General features: G+C 41.3%; 1 protein-coding gene across 13 annotated transcripts in view; it reads left to right on the top strand.

Moving 5' to 3' along the window:
• Positions 1-18,904, top strand: part of SYNJ1 (synaptojanin 1) — a 119,003-nt gene that overhangs the window by 67,309 nt on the left and 32,790 nt on the right. For all 13 annotated transcript variants that reach the window (XM_030579088.1, XM_030579127.1, XM_030579026.1 and 10 more), the window contains 5 exons: positions 45-162; positions 611-826; positions 5,846-5,924; positions 7,554-7,713; positions 18,428-18,640. In XM_030579088.1, coding sequence (XP_030434948.1) covers positions 45-162; positions 611-826; positions 5,846-5,924; positions 7,554-7,713; positions 18,428-18,640 — 786 coding nt within the window. The remainder of the gene's footprint in view (positions 1-44; positions 163-610; positions 827-5,845; positions 5,925-7,553; positions 7,714-18,427; positions 18,641-18,904) is intronic.

Raw genomic sequence — 18,904 nt, forward strand, 5'->3', positions numbered from 1 at the left:
GCAGTCATTCTTGGGTTTTTTGTTTTCTTTTATGCTTAATATAGCTGAAGACCTGGATCTTCTGAATGCAAGTTTTCAGGATGAGAGTAATGTCCTTTACACATGGAATCCTGGTACTTTGTTGCACTATGGAAGAGCAGAGCTGAAAACATCTGATCATAGGTTTAAACTTTACTTTCTGTTTCACTCTTTAACCATCTAAAACAGGGGTAGGCAACCTATGGCACGTGTGCTGAAGGCAGCTCGCAAGCTGATTTTCCGTGGCACTCACACTGCCCGGGTCCTGGCCACCAGTCTGGGGGGCTCTGCATTTTAATTTAATTTTAAATGAAGCTTCTTAAACATTTTAAAAACCTTATTTACTTTACATACAACAGTAGTTTAGTTATATGTTATAGACTTATAGAAAGAGACCTTCTAAAAACATTAAAATGTGTTATTGGCATGCAAAACCTTTAAATTAGAGTGAATAAATGAAGACTCAGCACACCCCTTGTGAAAGGTTGCTGGCCGCTGATCTAAAATGTAATGCTTTTGCTTTATTATTGTGTTCCTCAGACACTCTGATGTTTTCTAACTTCTCATATATATGTATGTATGTTTCTTTAAGGCCTGTTGTTGCATTGATTGACATAGATATATTTGAAGTTGAGGCAGAAGAGAGACAGAAAATTTATAAGGAGGTGATTGCTGTGCAGGGACCACCTGATGGTACTGTAATGGTCTCCATCCAAAGCTCTTCACCAGAAGAAAACTATTTTGATGATAACTTGATTGATGAACTTCTTCAGAAGTTTGCAGTCTATGGTGAAGTTATACTTATAAGGTTAGAACACCTCTATTTACTATTTAAACAATACTCTTTATTATTTATCAACTTTCTGAACTGACTTTCTTAGGATGCATTTGTGTTCTTATTTACTTCATTGTTAGAAATGAAAAAATGTCTAAGTTCAGTCTGTTAAAATTGTGGCCAGTGATAAGAGCAATCAATATTGGGGGAGGAGGGACCACATTAATAAAGGGCCTTATTCCATTCTCCATCCAAAAGAGATGAAAAAAATTGTAAAGCAAAAAATTGGTGGTGGGTTCTATTTCTACCCCTCACTTAAGCTTAATTTCAAAATAGTAACCTTTTGGAAACTAATTCCCAGTTGCATTTCCCATGGAAACTTATTTGGTATCTGGCCAGTGGAGGGTGGGCCATATCATGACTTGGGAGTGGAATTTAAATATGCACCTAGATAGGTTCTGCGCAGGAAAATAGATGGGGACATTGGTTTGCATAGAATGACCCAAGAAAGGAGAAAGAGCTCGTGCTGAGTGGCATGGAAGAAAGAGTACAGATTTGTGATGATTTTATTGCATTATACTAAGAACCGTTCCATTCATCTTCAGTGTTCAAAGGGTTGAAAAGATCCAATTTTAAAATAGGATCTAGCAAAAGTCACTAATTTGACACTGGGGACAAATGTGGTGAAAACTGATAAGCAACGAAGTTCATCTGTAGTGTCTGGGATAGGTGGCAGATGATAAAAACATCAATTCTAACGAAACTGAATATAAGGGGAAATAGAAGATACAGAGTAGAAAAAAGTCAATTTGCAATTTTAATCTTGTTAAATAATGAGTACTCAAACAGGGTGGTTTGACTTCAAGTGGCACAAACCTTGACACAAACCTGAAGTGAAGAAGGAAACTAAAATCATGGTTGTTGGCAGGGAAGTGAGACTTAAAAGATCTAGAGGAGTCCCTATTTCTGACTCTTCTCTTGTCTTTTGTTTTGCTTCCTCTTTTTCACTTCCATCCACTACCCGCTGGTGGAGGGTGGATTTGTCATGTTCCCTGCTCAGTTCTCTGTTGGCAACCTGGATGCATCTTTAGTGGCAACCAATTTATCAGTAGCCAAAGAAGCTGTCTATCTTAGTAGTAATGCTTTATCAATGGAGACAGCTGAAAAGGGAAATTCATGAGGCTCACATAACCTAGTCTTATGGTCATTTCCTTTTGTAGCCTTACCATGTATATATTGATCTGAATACATCAGTGAATGAGGACAGACACGGATGGATTTTAAGCAGGAGGCTGCAACTTTATTAATCTCAGCTCTGGGAAGAGTTGCTACCCACCCTGTCACCCACACTTTCACATACCAGAAAATTTAAGTGGTCTAGAGCAGCACCTACCATATAACCCGTAACTCAGAATAAACTCTTCGGCCTACCCCAGGGTGGATAAAAATACATGATTGTTTTAATTTTAATAGATATTTTATTTACATACATTTTTCTTTTTCAAAATAAACCTTTAAATAAATCTGAAATTATGAAAACCGATGTTAAGACCAATTTACTATAATCTATTAAAATAATTTAAATTAATTTAAAATATTATTAAGCAGAATGTGTTTGTTGCCCGAGTTTTAAAGTAAGTCAAGCCACTGAACAGGTGAAGTCACTGGATAAGCATCTGGAACCAAGAGCTTAGATCTATTTTTGACACCAGTAGCCTCTTCTGCAAGTACAAAGAGTGTTTTCATTTCAGTTTATTCAGTTAGTCCAGTTCAATGTCTAGTTCACTGAAAATTGGGAGTTGAAAAAGCAGGAAAGCTTATTTTCTTTTTCTAATCTATGAATAAAAAACAGGCATGAGAATGAGATCTATTAGTATTAAAATCTTGAAGGTGACTAGAAGCAATCAGTTCAATTCACTACCTACAGATTCCTTTGTTTAATAAATCAGTTAAATTTTAAATACAAAAATGCAGAACTTCTTTTTTCTTCCACCACATTTACGACAATTTTATTTAACTAGTTAAAAAATAGTTTAAAAGGCCATTTTTATGAATTTTTAATTAAATTCTAATATACATCCAAACAGCTTATAACAAATCAAGTAAAAATTAATAATCTATTAAAGAAATCCACAATTTACCATTTTCTAAAAATATAAAAAAGTAAAAATTAAGAATGTGAATTGTTAAACTATACAACTCCTTAAATTAATATATGTACACCAAACTTAGTGTAAAGGCAATATTTAGTTGCAAAACAACTTGTTTTAATGATTGCCAACCAATGAGAATAGTTAATTTCCTAAAGAAAGATATAAAGTACCAACGCAAAGCATGATTAAAACTAATTATTTAAATCAATCTCCTGCTTGCTAATTGAAATCATGATTAAAAGTGATTTAAATTGCTTTGATTTAAATCAATCCACCCTGCAGCCAGGTGTAATATTCTGCTTGCACAGATGAACCTGGATCAGGGCTTTATATAGTGAAAATCTGGGGCAAAATTCTGGCCCCAGTGAGTTTTGTCCTTAACCTCACTAGGGCCAGGATTGTTTGTTTGTTCTGCTTAGTTCTTAGGAAAGGGTGGGGGTAAATCTCACTCGTACAATAATGGTACATGGAAATATTGAAGAAAGTATATTGAAATGTGTTGAGGAGATTCCCCAATTAATATTTAATATAGTACACACACACCACCCCCCAGACCCTACACACATTTTCTGGCTTAGTTATAAGGGTTGACCAATAGTAACCTAATGCACTATCAAAAGTACAAGGTGAAAAAGGTACACTTTTCTTTTCCCCCCAAGCTTGATCTTATCAGAATCAGCAGCCCTACTTACCACCCACCTGCCTCAACAGGTGGAAAACTTGATGGGAATGATGGTGATTGAGAGAGCCCCAACAGAAGGGTGGGGGGAAGAGAACATAAGTTGGTGGGGGCTATGGGAAAATGCAGGGGTGACACCTCTTTTCACTTTCATTAATTAAAACCATAGCCCTAGGCCATGTGGAGCCTCTTCTTGCTGTTTTAGCAGCCCCACCTCCACTCCCCGTAACTGTAGTTTTGGAACTGTGTTCTGCAAGTGCTGTGGGTCTTCCCATTTGGGGGTTCAGAAGGAATTTTTTCTTCTCATTGGGGCCAGAGCGGCAGAGGCCTTGTGAGTTTATTCACCTTCCTTGCAGCATCGTGGAAGCACAGTTACATTATTTTAGTAATACGTGGTAGGGATGTCAGTTCATCACAGCTTTTCAGCTGGATTCCAGTGTAATTCAAGGCTAAAAGGAATCATTCCAACTTTTTTTTACTTTTGGGATTTTGCTGACGGGCCTTGTGCCCAGGGGATAGGGGAAGACCTTGTGGCCTTCAAATGCCAGCACCTGCTTTGACACCTCTGTTCTCCTTAAAGGGTGAGGTGGGACAAGGATGTTAAAAGGATTCAGCAGAGTGAGCTGAGTCCTAGGGCTAGGATGGTGTCCCCATTAGGGTTGCCACATTTCTACTCACAAAACCGAACACCCTGACCCTCCTTGTGTCCTGCCCCTCCTCTAAGGTCCCACCGCCCGCTCACTCCATCCCCCCCCATCACTCGCTCTCCCCACCCTCCCTCACTCACTCATTTTTACCAGGCGGCTTGGGGCTAGGGTGCGGGCTCCGGAGTGGGGCCAGAAATGAGGAGCCCAGACTGAGGAAGGGGGCTCCAGGCAGTGGATTGGGATGTGAGAGGGGGTGAGGTCTTCAGCTGAGGGTGCAGACTCTGGGGTGGGGCCAAGGGGATGAGGGGTTTTGGGTGCAGGAGGGGGCTCTAGGCTGGGGCACGGAGTTAGAGTGTGAGGATCCTGGCTGGGCATGCAGACTCTGGGATGGGGCTGGGGATGAAAGGTTTGGGATGTGTAGGAGGGTGCTCTGGACAGGGACCGAGGGGTTCGAAGGGTGGGAGGGGGATCAGGACTGGGCCTGGGAAGGGGTCAGGGTGCAGGCTTTGGGCAGCGCTCACCTCAAGCAGCTCCCAGAAGCAGCCTCCTCACTGCACGGCTCCTGGGAAGCAACCGCCATGTCTCCCCTCTAGGATCTATTGGGAGGTGTGGCCAGGCGGCTTTGCACACTGCCCTGTCCACAGGCGCTGCCTCCGCAGCTCCCATTGGCCAGTGGGCGATGCAGGGGCAGTTTGGGGTAGGGACAGCGTGCGTAGCCCCCCTGGCTGCCCCTACGGTTAGGAGGCAGAGGGTGGACATGGCAGCTCCTTCCTGGGAGCAGCATGGCGCGAAAGCTATGAGGGAGCCTGCCAGCCCCACTGCGCAGCGCCATCAACCAGACAGTCAACGGCCTGGTCAGCAGTGCTGACGGAAGTCACCAGGATCCCTTTGAGACTGGGTGTTCCGATCGAAAACCAGACAGCTGGTCACCCTAGTCCCCGTTGAAATCATGTGGAGTAGCTTGTAGGACCAGAGCTATAGCCAGATACTGCAAGGTGCTAAGAGCCCTTCCATTAATCCAGTAAGAGGAGTGGAAGGAATTCAGCACCTTGCAGGTTCAAGCACTTATGCCCTTCCTTTCTTATAGGGTCTTATTTGTTCTTATATGGCATAAAGCCCAAGATATATGTAAGAAAAAGGCTTTGATGATGAGTACATAGTAAAACCAAACTTTATATATAAAAATAAAGCAAAGAAAATTGCATGTAATATACTGTACTCATACAGACAGATAATAAGATTTGACATATGCCACAATATGATTTAACTTTGAGTACTTTAGGCAGATACCTAATAATGTGCCTCTGCAGTGTTTCCTAAGAGGGAAATAACAATTGTACTGTATGATTTTCATTTTACTGTCTTTTGTCTTCTGGTTTAAAGTAATGACAGATTATGGAAATTATGAACCAAATAAATAGGCTTATTTTTAAAATGGAAAATTTTAATTTATTTTTGTCTTTTTTTTTCATTGCTTCATTTACAAAGTTAAGATAAGATAGTCAATAGATGATAACAAAGTAGTTCAATCATATTTTGTCATTTCATCGTTATTTGTCAATGTACTTTGAAGGTTTGTAGAAGACAAAATGTGGGTAACATTTTTGGAAGGAAGCTCTGCTTTGAGTGCTCTGAATCTGAATGGTACTGAGGTAAAGTACAAATTACTGAAATTATCTGTAGTATGCTAAATTCGTAATTCTTTAAGCACTGTATGGTTTTCAGGTTTTCTAGATAAATGTTTCTCAGCAGATTAACACTCGGCATGTAGATTTGTAACATATACTCTCTTCTTTTGAATTTTATTTCATTATCACTCAGCAATTTAAGTATGGTAAACTGCATTTTGCAAATAAGCAGCATTAGCAGGAGAACAATTTGTTAATCTGCAACTTCTGCCAAGCATTGATGCACTTCAATCCCATTTACTTTTATGGGATTCAAGTACATACATTATGCTTTGCTTAATAGATATGAACTTCAGCCCCGCTGTAGGTTCTTCTTCGGAACTGGAACCTTAGTGTAAATATGGGGTCATATTTAGTCCTAGCAGAAGCAGGCAGAACTCATTTGAAGTCGTTGTCACCCGTGTTTAGTAATTTAAGCTGCTATACCAATTGTAAAAGTGTCTATATCTAAGTAGATCCTAGGCCAAATGGATGAGGTTCTTTGGCTTGTGTTACGGAGGAGATCAGACTAGATGATCATAATTATCCCTCTGGTCTTAAAATCTATGATATCTTCACGTCTATTAATATTTTTTTTTGCACATCAGTTTTTTATAGTTCTAAGGATGGAAAAAAAGAGGGTTTTTTTGTTTTCTTTTTTACTGGTTTATGATACTTTTCTTTTATTTGCTTAAAAAACAAATGTAAGTATCCTGAGACTATAGTGTGACACGGTTCTAATTTTTATGGTAGAGTATATTATTAATCCAAAATTTAGCACTCCTGTGCATAGGTGCTAGAACTAGGAGTTTGGGGGGTGCTGCAACGCCCCCGGGCTTGAAGTGGTTTCCATTATATACAAGGTTTACAGTTTGGTTCAATGGCTGTCAGCACCCCCACTATACAAATTTTTCCAGCATCCCTGCTCCTGTGGTGCAATCCTGACCCTATTAAAGTTGTTGGGGAATTTTGCCATTGATTTCACTGGGACAAGGATTTCACCTGTGGTATGTAGTAACTTCTTTTCAGGTTTGGAATTGGCTAGATCCCTAATCAGACTTTGATCTTGTAATCTGATCTTCACAGGTAGACTCTTACAAGTTTGAAGTCACTGAGGCTCTACACAGGGAGTAGGAGTTCAATTCATGGGTCAGATTGCATTGTATTAGTCCATATTACAGAATTGTCACGATTTGCTTAGCTCATAATTAAGGCTGACTGTCTTGACAAAAAAGGGGAAATAATGCTTTTGTGAGAGTAAAGAATGCAAAAGTCATATTTTAATTTTTTTATTACAAAGGTATTAAATAATTGTAATTAATAGTTAAAAAGCAAGTGAAGATGTCAAAATATCAAAGAAACAAATGGCTCAAAACTTTTGGAACACGCTTGCTGTATAGTAGGAAGATTAGAATGAAAAAGATCATGGCTTTTCATAAAAAGATCCCAAAAATCATTGTTTTGCCACAGAAATCCTGAAAAACATAGAGCCTTGTTCATAATATTCTGTATAGCAGAATGTGCTTTTTGTATATCTTTAGATCCCTGATTTTTAGTGCTTAGTTGTTAATTTTTGTACTTGGAGTATGTCTTCTTTATCATGTGGAAATTCAGCTTTTAGGAAGGATCATAAACATTAACTTGAAAAACTCAGACTGGATCAGAAGTTTGGAAGAGGAGATGAATCTAGAGAAGATAGTTGGATTGCCTTCATCAACCAGCTCCACTTTGCTTTGTGAAGATGCTGAAATTTCTGCAGACTATGATATGGAAGGTCTGTTGGATCAAATTAACTTCTTTCCATCCTAGATATTACTTACATTGTTTGAGATGTATAGATTTATTTTAACTTCATGCCAAACAGTCCAAAAATCAGAGGCTCTCCAGCAACATATGCATGGCTTGCAGAGCAATGTTAGTTTTGGTTTCAGTTTGCACTCTAATTTGCCACCATTTTTTTTGTAGATTTGCTGGGTATTGTTCAGAGGCATAGGAGGCACTGGGAATAAAATGTGAGGTTTTCAAAGGGTTTTAATTAGGGCTGTTAACTCACATGATTAACGCCAAAAAATTAATTGAGATTAAACAATTACTCATGATTAATCGCAGTGTTAAACAATAGAATACCCACTGAAATTTATTAAATATTTTTGGATGTCTTTTCTACATTTTTCAAATATATTGATTTCTATTACAAAACACAATGCAAAGTGCAGAGTGCTCACTTTATTTTATTTTTATTACAAATATTTGCACCGTAAAAATGATAAAAAAAAAAAATAGTATTTTTCAATTCACCTCATAGAAGTACTAAAGATTTTTTTGTTACATAACTGCACTCAAAAACAAAACAATGTAAAACTTTAGAGCCTACAAGTCCACTCAGTCCTACTTCTTGTTCAGCCAATCGCTAAGACAAACAAACTTGTTTACATTTATGAGAAATACTGCTGCCTGCTTCTTACTTACAATGTCACCTGAAAGTGAGAACAGGCATTCACATGACACTTTTTTGTAGCTGGCGTTGCAAGGTATTTATGTGCCAGATATGCTAAATCTTCATATTCTGTTATTGTTTAACAATGCAATTAATCACAATTAATTTTTGTAATTGCTTGGCTGCCCTAGTTTTAATTAAATTAGGCTTCCAACTCCCATTGAAAGGCAATTAGTGGGGCACCTAACTCTCTTAATCCACTTTGAAAATACCAGATAAAATGACCAGAGGAATTTAGGTATGTAAAGGGCTAATTTTATACCTGGGTCAAAAGAGGAAAAAATGTTGGCTCTTACTTGTGGAAGGAAATTAGGTTCCTTTTGATTTTAAATTAGCAGTTACCCCCATTATCAGCGTCCTCCATAAGAGGTTTGATAGTTTACAGAATGGTCTTTTTTTTAATTGGAGGAAGAAAGAGATCTAATAACCAGCCAAATGAAGAATATAGACGTATGTGTTACTGATAAAATAGGATTCCTCCTCTGGTTATCTGACTCAGAGAGTAGATATATTTGAAAATAGGTACATTATTGCTAATCTTCATATTGTCTCTGGAAGAAAGACAAGATGCAGTGGATGTGGTATAATTAAGCCACAACTTTATTCACTTAACATGTCTGCAAATAATAAGCACCTGCACTGGCTACCTGCCACACCTACAGCCTATGAAATTGTGACATCTTGACTTAATCTCTTTACCTACTTCACCAGGTCCTTGACCTGGCTCCCTGGAAAGTCAAAAACCCACCACAAATTCACCAATCTAGTGTTCGGGGGGGAGGAGGGGGGCAATTCCTTTCTAGCCCCAAAAAGGAAAACGGTGAACTAGCACAAGCCCACAGCCAGTCTTGAAACCAGGTCCTGCTCTGTCACATGGATGGGAGGGTGAGTGGTGCAGATCAGTGTCTGAGGAGAAAGACCGTGAATTCCTTCCAGAATACATGAAGTATAAATACCTCTCCCTTCCCCCAGTCCATATGGTGAGTCAGTGCCCCCATCAGGTTCGGCCATTTCCAGTTCTCCCCTTGATGCTGCTCAGGTTAGTCTGTTCACGTTCCCCTCCCTCATAACCCAAATGCAGTAGGGACATTTAAAGGAACCCCAGGCTCGCTTTCCTGCTGTCCAGACCACGATCCATTGCATTAAGTTGCAGTGAGCACATTGTGGTAGCTGAGGAAAAGATTTGTTATGGCTAAGAAGGTACTGTACTGGAGAGGAAGACTTCATGAGGTTTCACTCAAGCTACGAAAGAGAATTGGTCAAGCAGGATTGGCAATTTTTTAATGTGCTAGATCATACCAGCCCTTCCCTATACTGTCTGAAGAAGTTGAGTATGTCAAAAAGAGCCAAACACATGATTTCATTATCTGTAGTCATATTCCCTAACTGACTGTGAGTTGTATACTCTGGCTGCAGTTTGTTTATTTGACAACTCAAAGTTGTTGTTAAACCTCTACCCTGATATAACGCGACCCGATAGAACACGAATTCGGCTATAATGTAGTAAAGCAGCGCTCTGGGGGGTGGGGCTACGCACTCTAACGGATCAAAGCAAGTTCGATATAACACTGTTTCACCTATATCACAGTAAGGTTTTTTGACTCCCAAGGACAGCGTTATATCAGGGTAGAAGTGTTCAGCTTTTTGTTTATGATGGTCAATGAAGAGATTTTACCAGAGAATTGGATGAGTTTTGAACAGTAGAATTGAGTTGATCTCCATTTTTCTTTCATTCATTGATCTGTTCATTTTTTAGACTCTCAATTTCAATACAATATTTTTTCTTTCCAGACCTTTGAAGTAGTTTAATAGATTCTACTGTCTTTGTGGATTTATCTCATTACTGGTTTCCTGAACACAGGTCTGCTTGGTTGGCCCACAGAGTTTAGACACTGGAGAAATAGGCGTGTGTGAGGGGGTATTATTTAAGTATTAATACAAAGAAGAATACATTTCTGCAGCCCAGTGTCTCCAGCAGTTCTGATAAATATGGGCTGTTGCCTTCGTTGGCTGTTTCTAGAGATAGTTCAGAGCTGCAGCACAGCTTGTGCTGGCCATGCTCCCTTCTCTGGCTTGCTGCCAGATACACTGCCTCCATGGCAGCCATTAAGTGGCAGTTCACTTTGCTCTTGACTTTTTTCTTTGACAGCATTGTTTTTTATTTGGTTTTTGTTTTTTGGAGCAGAATGAGCAACTTTTCTCTTTTTTTCTTTTCTCTCTTGGATCGGGTATAGAGCAGTGGGGTTGCCTGAGCTACCAGAATCCAGCACTGCAGTGCCCCCCCTGCCAGAATCCTACCCCCACTCTGTGTGACAGGGCTATCTTGCAAACACCAGGCTAAATCATAGTGTTCTATATAGAAGGCAGCTTTTACAGGTTCTTTGGAGGGCGAATTAAGCCCCGCCTATTCTAAGCCAGCCAGTCCTCTCTTTGCTCGAGTTTGGGGCGCTGAGTTAGGGTGACCAGTTGTCCTGATTTTATAGAGGCAGTCCCAATTTTTGGGTCTTTCTTATATAGGATCCTATTCCCCCTCCCGCCCCCACCAGCCCCCATCCCATTTTTTCACACTTGCTGTCTGGTCACCCTACGCTGAGTTAGACAGGCATGTTGGGTCTCACCCCTACCCCAAGAAGCCATGACTTCACCACAGAAAAGTCTGATCCAGAAATGTAGAACAGAGAAAGGAGAGACTCCAAGAACAAGGTGGACTTTAGCCAGCCAAACCAACTGGTAAGTCCTGGGGCATTGAGGGGGCCATATCCAGAGGGCTCAGGGTGCTGCATAAAGTGAGCCACAAAAGACCATGCCTTGGTCACAGCTAGGGGGCAACACTTACAAAGTGGGCCAAAAAATCCAAAAAGAGAGAATGAAAATGTGTAAGAAACCTGAGAAGCTTTTGTCCTCAGACACTCCCACCTCTACAGAGGAAAGGAAGTTCTGAGATTTATGTTCTGAGCCAGGTCTGGAAAAAATGCAGCAAATGTTTTGTTTTGCTTTTTCCCCTGAGATGTTTGAAACCATCTGCAAAAAGGTGCATCAGCAATACATACCCAGCTGGTGCAGGTGATAGAGAACAAGCCTAATAACAGACTTGCCTTCCAAATCTTTGCCTGAGTGGGGAATCTCACAGCACCGATCCTTTGAGGATGTGATCAGAGAGGAATGGGAAAACCCTGACAAGCATAATTATAAGTTGCAAGAACAAAAAGTGTCTCAGACATACCAAAGGTTGATGTTTCAATGGGATCCATAGCCCCCCCGCCAAAAAAAGTAATCCCATCTGAAGGAGATTTCTTTCCCAAAGACCCACTGATAGAAAGATGAAAGCTATCCTTGGAAGGGACTTTGAGCTTCGTTGGCCACCCTTAGAGTGTGCTACGTGCTTTGCAAGAGCCATAATCTCCTGGCTGCATGATAAGGCCATGAAGGGCAGAGACCATCTTGACTTCCAGTCTACGTTTAAAAAACGTATCTAGCAAAAGCCTTTGTGCCACAGACCAAAATGGATTCAGTGAGCCACGGCATCCAGGTCAGCATCCACACACCAGACCTGGCATCACCTCTGGAAGGTTGAAGTACACTCCAAAGAAATTCTGTGGTCATCTAAATTCACAGGTTCTCTCCTCTTTGGAGAAAAATTAGATAAGATGGTGGCAGAAAGCATTGCCAGATGAACAGTCCTTCTCTTCCCCAAACAGTGCTCACAAAAGTACCAGAGGAAAGACAACAGGCCATTGAGAGAACCTTGGAACCAGGGATCACGTGGCAAATCCAGAGGTGGTTTCATCACCTCAGAGGCCTGGTCTACGCTACGCGTTTAAACCGATTTTAGCAGCATTAAACCGATTTAACTGCGCACCCGTCCACACTACGAGGCCCTTTATATTGATATAAAGGGCTCTTTAAATCGGTTTCTGTACTCCTCCCCAACGAGAGGAGTAGCGCTAAAATCAATATTACCATATCGGATTACGGTTAGTGTGGCCGCAAATCGACAGTATTGGCCTCCGGGCGGTATCCCACAGTGCACCATTGTGACCGCTCTGGACAGCAATCTGAACTCGGATACAGTGGACAGGTAAACAGAAAAAGCCCCACAAACTTTTGAATTATATTTCCTGTTTGCCCAGCGTGGAGCTCTGATCAGCATGGGTGGCGATGCAGTCCCAAATCCAAAAAGAGCTCCAAATGGACCGTATGGGAGATACTGGATCTGATTGCTGTATGGGGAGACAAATCTGTTCTATCAGAGCTCCGTTACAGACGACGAAATACCAAAGCGTTTGAAAAAATCTCCAGGCGACACAGTGCGGCGTGGCAAGCGTAACGGAAAGCCAAAGAATCAAATGGATGCTCATGGAGGGAGGGAGGGGGTACTGAGGACTCCAGCTATCCCACAGTCCACAGCAGTCTCCGAAAACTATTTGCATTCTTGGCTGAGCTCCCAGTGCCTGTAGGTTCAAACACATTGTCCAACGTGGTTCAGGGTATAGCTCGTCAATTTACTCCCTCCCCCCACCACATGAAAGAAAAGGGAAAGAAATCGTTTCTTGACTTTTTTCAATGTCACCCTATGTCTACTGAATGCTGGTGGTAGACTCAATGCTGCAGCAGTGAAGAGCAGTATCCGCTCCTCTCCCCTTCCCGGTGGCAGACGGTACAATATAACTGCTATCTGTCGTCAGCATCAGTCTGCGAGTGCTCCTGGCTGGCCTCAGGTGAGGCTGGCCGGGGGCGCCTGGGTAAAAATAGGAATGATTCCTGGTCATTCCCAGTAGATGGTACAGAACGGCTGGTAACCATCCTCATCATAGCAACTGGGGGCTGAGCTCCATCAGCCCCCTCCCTTTCCTGTGTAAACAAAAGATTCTGTACTGCCTGGACTATCATAGCAGCAGGATGCTGGGCTCCTCTCCCCCAGACTGCTTAATGTCCTGCCTGGACTGTCATAAAATGAGGGGGAGGCAGCCTCCCGCTGCTATCTCACTAACAAGTCACTGTTACTTATTCCTGCATTCTTTATAACTTCATGACACAAATGGGGGGGACACTGCCCCAGTAGCCCAGGAAGGTTTGGGGAGGAGGGAAGCAACGGGTGGGGTTGTTGCAAGGGTGCCCCCCGTGAATGGCATGCAGCTCATCATTTTTGCGGGATCTGACACGGAGCAGCTGTGCTCTCTGATACACTGGTTCTGTAGTACACTTGCCCCATATTCTAGGCAGGACTGACTCTCTTTTTAGAAACCATAAAGGAGGAAATGACTCAGGGAGTCATTCCCAGTTTTGCCTTTGCGCCCCCGGCCGACCTCAGCCAGGGGCACCCATGATAGCAGCAGACAGTACAGAATGTCAGATAACCGTCATCTTACTGCCAATTTACAACGGAAGCAGATGGTACAGAACGACTGATAACCGTCTCTATCACACAAAAGCAAACAAATGCTGCTGTGTAGCGCTGCAGTAACGCCTCTGTTAGCGGCGTCCAGTACACATATGGTGACAGTAAAAAAAAAAAAAAAAATTAAAAAAAAAAAGCTGAACAGGCTCCATGGTTGCCGTGCTATGGCGTCTGCCAGGGCAATTCAGGGAAAAAGGGCGCGAAATGATTGTCTGCCGTTGTTTTCCCAGAGGAAGGAATGAGTGACGACATTTACCCAGAGCCACCCACATCAATGATGTCATGGTATAATTCCCCACTCTGAACCTTAGCGTCCAAAAGATGGGGTACCAGCATGAATTCCTCTAAGCTTAATTACCAGCTTAGAACCTGTAGCACTGCCACCAACCAGGAATTCCAGTGCCTGGTACACTTTAGTCCCCCCAAAACCTTGCCCAGGGACCCCCAAGACCCAGACCCTCTGGATCTTAACTCAAGGAAAGTAAACCCTTTCCCCCACCGTTGCCTCTCCCAGGCTTCCCCTCCCTGGGTTACCCTGGAAGATCACTGTGATTCAAACTCCTTAAATCTTAAACAGAGAGGAAAATTCACCTTCCCCCCTCCTTCTCAATCCCCCTCCCAGACTCTCCCTGAGAGAGAAGGTAATCCTAACAGAGAGAGAAAATTAACCTTTCTCTCCCCCTTCCCTCCTTTCTCCCCACCAATTCCCTGGTGAATCCAGACCCCGACCCCTGGGGTCTCACACCAGAAAAAAAAAAATCAGGTTCTTAAACAAGAAAAGCTTTTAATTAAAGAAAGAAAAAACAGTAAAAATTATCTTTGTAAATTTAAAATGGAATAGGTACAGGGTCTTTCAGCTATAGACACTGGGAATACCCTCCCAGCCTAAGTATACAAGTACAAATTAAAAATCTTTTCAGCAAAATACAAATTTGAATTCCTCCCAGCCAAATACACATTTGCAAATAAAGAAAACAAACATAAGCCTAACTCGCCTTATCACCTAGCACTTACTATTTTGAATCTATAAGAACCTGTATAAGGGAGATTGGAGAGAAACCTGGTTGCACGTCTGGTCACTCTCAGAACCCAGAGAGAACAACAACCAAAAACTAACAGCACACACACACACTTCTCTCCCTCAAGATTTGAAAGTATCCTGTCCCCTGATTGGTCCTCTGGTCAGGTGACAGCCTGGTTCACTGATCTTGTTAACTCTTTACAGGCAAAAGAGATATGAAGTACTTCTGTTCCATTAACTCTTAACTATCCGTTTATGATAAATGATTTTTGCCCTCAGGCACTGGGCTCTCAACCCAGAATTCTAAGGGGCGGGGGAGACTGCGGGAACTATGGGATAGCTACAGAATAGCTACCCACAGTGCAACGCTCCAGAAATCGACGCTAGCCTCGGACCATGGACGCACACTGCCGAATTAATGTGCTTAGTGCGGCCGCGTGCACTCGACTTTATACAGTCTGTTTTACAAAACCGGTTTATGTACAATCGGAATAATCCCGTAGTGTAGACGTACCCAAAGAGTCCATTGTGATGAGCAGATATCTCTCCATCCAGGTCTAAATCTAGGAGGCAGAATTTACTGCCACGGATCAGTAGGTGAGAGAAGTAGTGAGTTGCGGGTACTCCCTTGAACTAAAGCCCTACCCCATCCCTGTTTTATCCAATCCATCTTGAATGACCCCATCAAACCTGAATTAGTATTATGTCAAGTCTTGCATCTTCTGGACATAAAAGCAATAGAAATTGTTCCATCAAAAGAGAGGTTCCTAGGTCTATCCTCCAAATTTTCATTATTCAGAAATGTACCGGGGTAGTGGGAAATAGAGGTCAGAGCCATCCTGGATCACAACAATGGATGAAGAAAACAAGATTCCAAATGGAGACCCTAGCTTCAGCAGTAGTATCTTTGTATCAAGGAGACTTCCTTGCTTCTGTGGAACTAGTAGATGCCTAGCTGCACATTCCCCGTAGGGCCATGCGACCTTAGACTATTGAGATTTGCACAGCCCATTACCAGTACCAAACACCTACCATTCAGCCTGTCATCAGCCCTCAGGGTCTTCACCAGATGCTAGTGGTGATAATAGCTAGATTCAGGTCTTAGGGCACTCAACCTATGTTCCTTCTGGACGATATCTTGATCAGAGCTCAAACCCAAGCAGCAGCACACAATGCCGCAGCCACAACACCAGATCTGCTTCATATACATTGTTTCACAATACACCCTGGGAAAAGTCCTTGTTTCTTTCCACAAAGATAATCTCCATGCATCTGAAGAAGTGGGAATTTTACCATTGAAAGCTTATGCCCAAATAAATCTGTTAGTCTTTAAGGTGCCACCGGTCTCCTTGTTGTTTTTGTGAATACAGACTAACATGGCTACCCCCTGATACTTCACTGGGATTGAAAATAGACCTTTTGAGATCACTCGACAGATTCCAGGAAAATTGGAACCTGATATCCATATTAGTAAAGTGCACAAGGCTAGCCATAGCTGAGTCTCTCCAATTAATGGGCCTTCTGGTCTCATGTGTAAGATTCACAACATGGGCAAGGTCTCATGTCAAGTGTCTCCAGGCCTTTCTCTTGAAAGTATGGAACCATTCACTGGAACAAATGCAACATCACATACTGGTTCCAATTCAGTTAAATGCTTTAACTGGTTTTCCTCCTTTCCTGTAGCTTTGATAAAATGTTAGGATTAATTTTGTTTAAAACTGTTTAATGGTGGACGGTGATTGGGTTATGTAAACACCGTTGACTCCTCTGGGCCTATTTATTACATCTATGTTAATACAGCCTGCCTCACAGGAGATCATCATCCCATTGTTATATCCAGAGCCAAAGATCCTCACAGAAGAGCTGTGGCACACTTTGGCTGTTCGAAGAGCACTGAAGATGTATATCAAGTACACAGAATTGACAAGAATATTAGGCTCCTTGTTAGTCTGTTTTCATCCAAAATGCTAAGGACTCAAAGTATATTCAAACTATCCCTGGCCAGATGGATCAAGTGCTCTTGTTCCAGATGGAATCAAAGCACACTCCACAAGATCTGTGGTGACTTCATGGAGAAGGGGGTGTGGCCAGCACAGTTTGTGCTGCAATTTGGAACTGCCTCTGAAAACAGGAGGGGAATAATCCATACGTATCAGAATTGTGCAAGGTGCTGCTAGCAGAAAGAAAATGATCAGGTAAAAGATTTACGAATCCTCAATACAGAAGATTGTACTTTCCAAGGTCATATCAAATTACACTTCATTTAACATCACATAGTCCCTTTAACAGGAAAAACACCATAAATAATAATGCCCCACAACTACCTCAGAATCCCTCACTCACCCTTCTATGAAACGTCTAAAAAGATAGATGAGCCTTAAAGCAAGTTTATAAAGATTTTTTAAAAATCCAGGTCTTGTCAAACCAAGGACGTAATGGGGTCAAGGACTTCTAACTGAGAATGCTCTGTCTGGTGTTTCCTCCTTTAAAACTAGTTAACTGTTGATTTAAGCAACTTGGCAGATTGCGGTTGCTGTATCATCACACATGGTACTGTGCCCAAACCATTTACAGCTTTTATTGATTAAAAATGCCATCTTAAATTCCACCTGGAAATTAATGAAGAGCAAGTGCAGATCTCCTAGTACTGGTATGAGTTCTCTGCATGAAGCACTGCTTTGTAAGTAGACAGCTGTGTTCTACACTATTTAAGTTTCCTAATTATTGTAAAGTTCTATGTAGAACGTACTATTGAAAAGATTCATGCACTTAAAAAAAAATTAATAAGACCTCAGATACCTGTTGCAATGTCCCACAGGGACATGAAGGCACTCCAAAATCTCTCCTAAATAATAGAAGGATTGCAGGGATCTCGGTTATCTAGCAGTATCTTCAGAAAGGAAAAATCGTAGCTATATAGTTATTTTACTTATCTTTGAGGTATGACTAATAGACCTGGTGAAAATATTTCCCAGAACTTAGCAAGCTTTTCTCATTCCCAGTTTGGATTTTTCTCATTCCCAGCTCATTTGATATATTTTTCTGAGTAGGAATTATTCATTTGTTTTGGGACATGGGCTCCTATTTTTAGTAACCTTTGGGCTATAGAATTACTTATTCCCCAGTTAGATATATGTTTCACAATTAGCTTCTGAGTCCTTTAAGTACATACCTAATTAAAATGTCTATTGAAGAAATCTGTATTTGCGTTATATGAGCAAAACTTGGTCTTCTCTGGTGGCCATCTGAAAGGATAGGCTTTGTACAAAGTCAAGATTTTTAGATACTGTGATTTTCCTTTTGTACTTGGCATTTTCAGTATGCGCAGAATTTGAGTATTTCCAGCTGCTCTGGGTATGCCTACACTCTTCATAGGAACAGTTGTATCATATAAGAATCATGCAGAAAGGATCTTTCAGTGGTTAGTTAATTCTTTGAAACGTAGGATTTTGATGATTTCATTATGAAAAGTAGACCTCACAATAAATAACTTCCATGCCTGGAGTCAGTGTGAATGGGACGAACATTTGTAGATCCCTTTACTTTATATGTTTTTTTTTCTGTTTTTCTAGGTGATATTGATGACTATAGTACTGAAGTGGAAGAAATTTTTCCTCAACATCTACAGCCAGGTACAAGTTCTGGTCTTGGAACCTCACCAGGCTCTTCACCTCGTTCTAGTCCCTGCCAATCACCCACATTGTCAGATGGACCGCTACCCACCCTTCCAGTTAGACCAAGTCGAGCACCTACAAGAACTCCTGGACCACCTATATCCTCACAGAGTATGTATCATATTACATAAGTCAGACAACTACATCTCATTCTAGTTACCTACAATTTGACCTTGAAGAATATAGTAAATATTAAACTGGTTAGTAGGTATTTTATCAGGCTTACATATTATTCAAGGTCAAGTTGTAGATAACTAGAATAAGTGAAGTAATCTGTTTTATACCTCCAGTGAAGAACCCTGTGACATGGTGTATCAATATAATCCTCATTTATTTTAACCACAGTGATTAGATAAGCATTTCTCAAATGTGGCC

This window comes from Gopherus evgoodei, chromosome 1, assembly GCF_007399415.2.
Source record: "Gopherus evgoodei ecotype Sinaloan lineage chromosome 1, rGopEvg1_v1.p, whole genome shotgun sequence".
NCBI lineage: Eukaryota > Metazoa > Chordata > Testudines > Testudinidae > Gopherus > Gopherus evgoodei.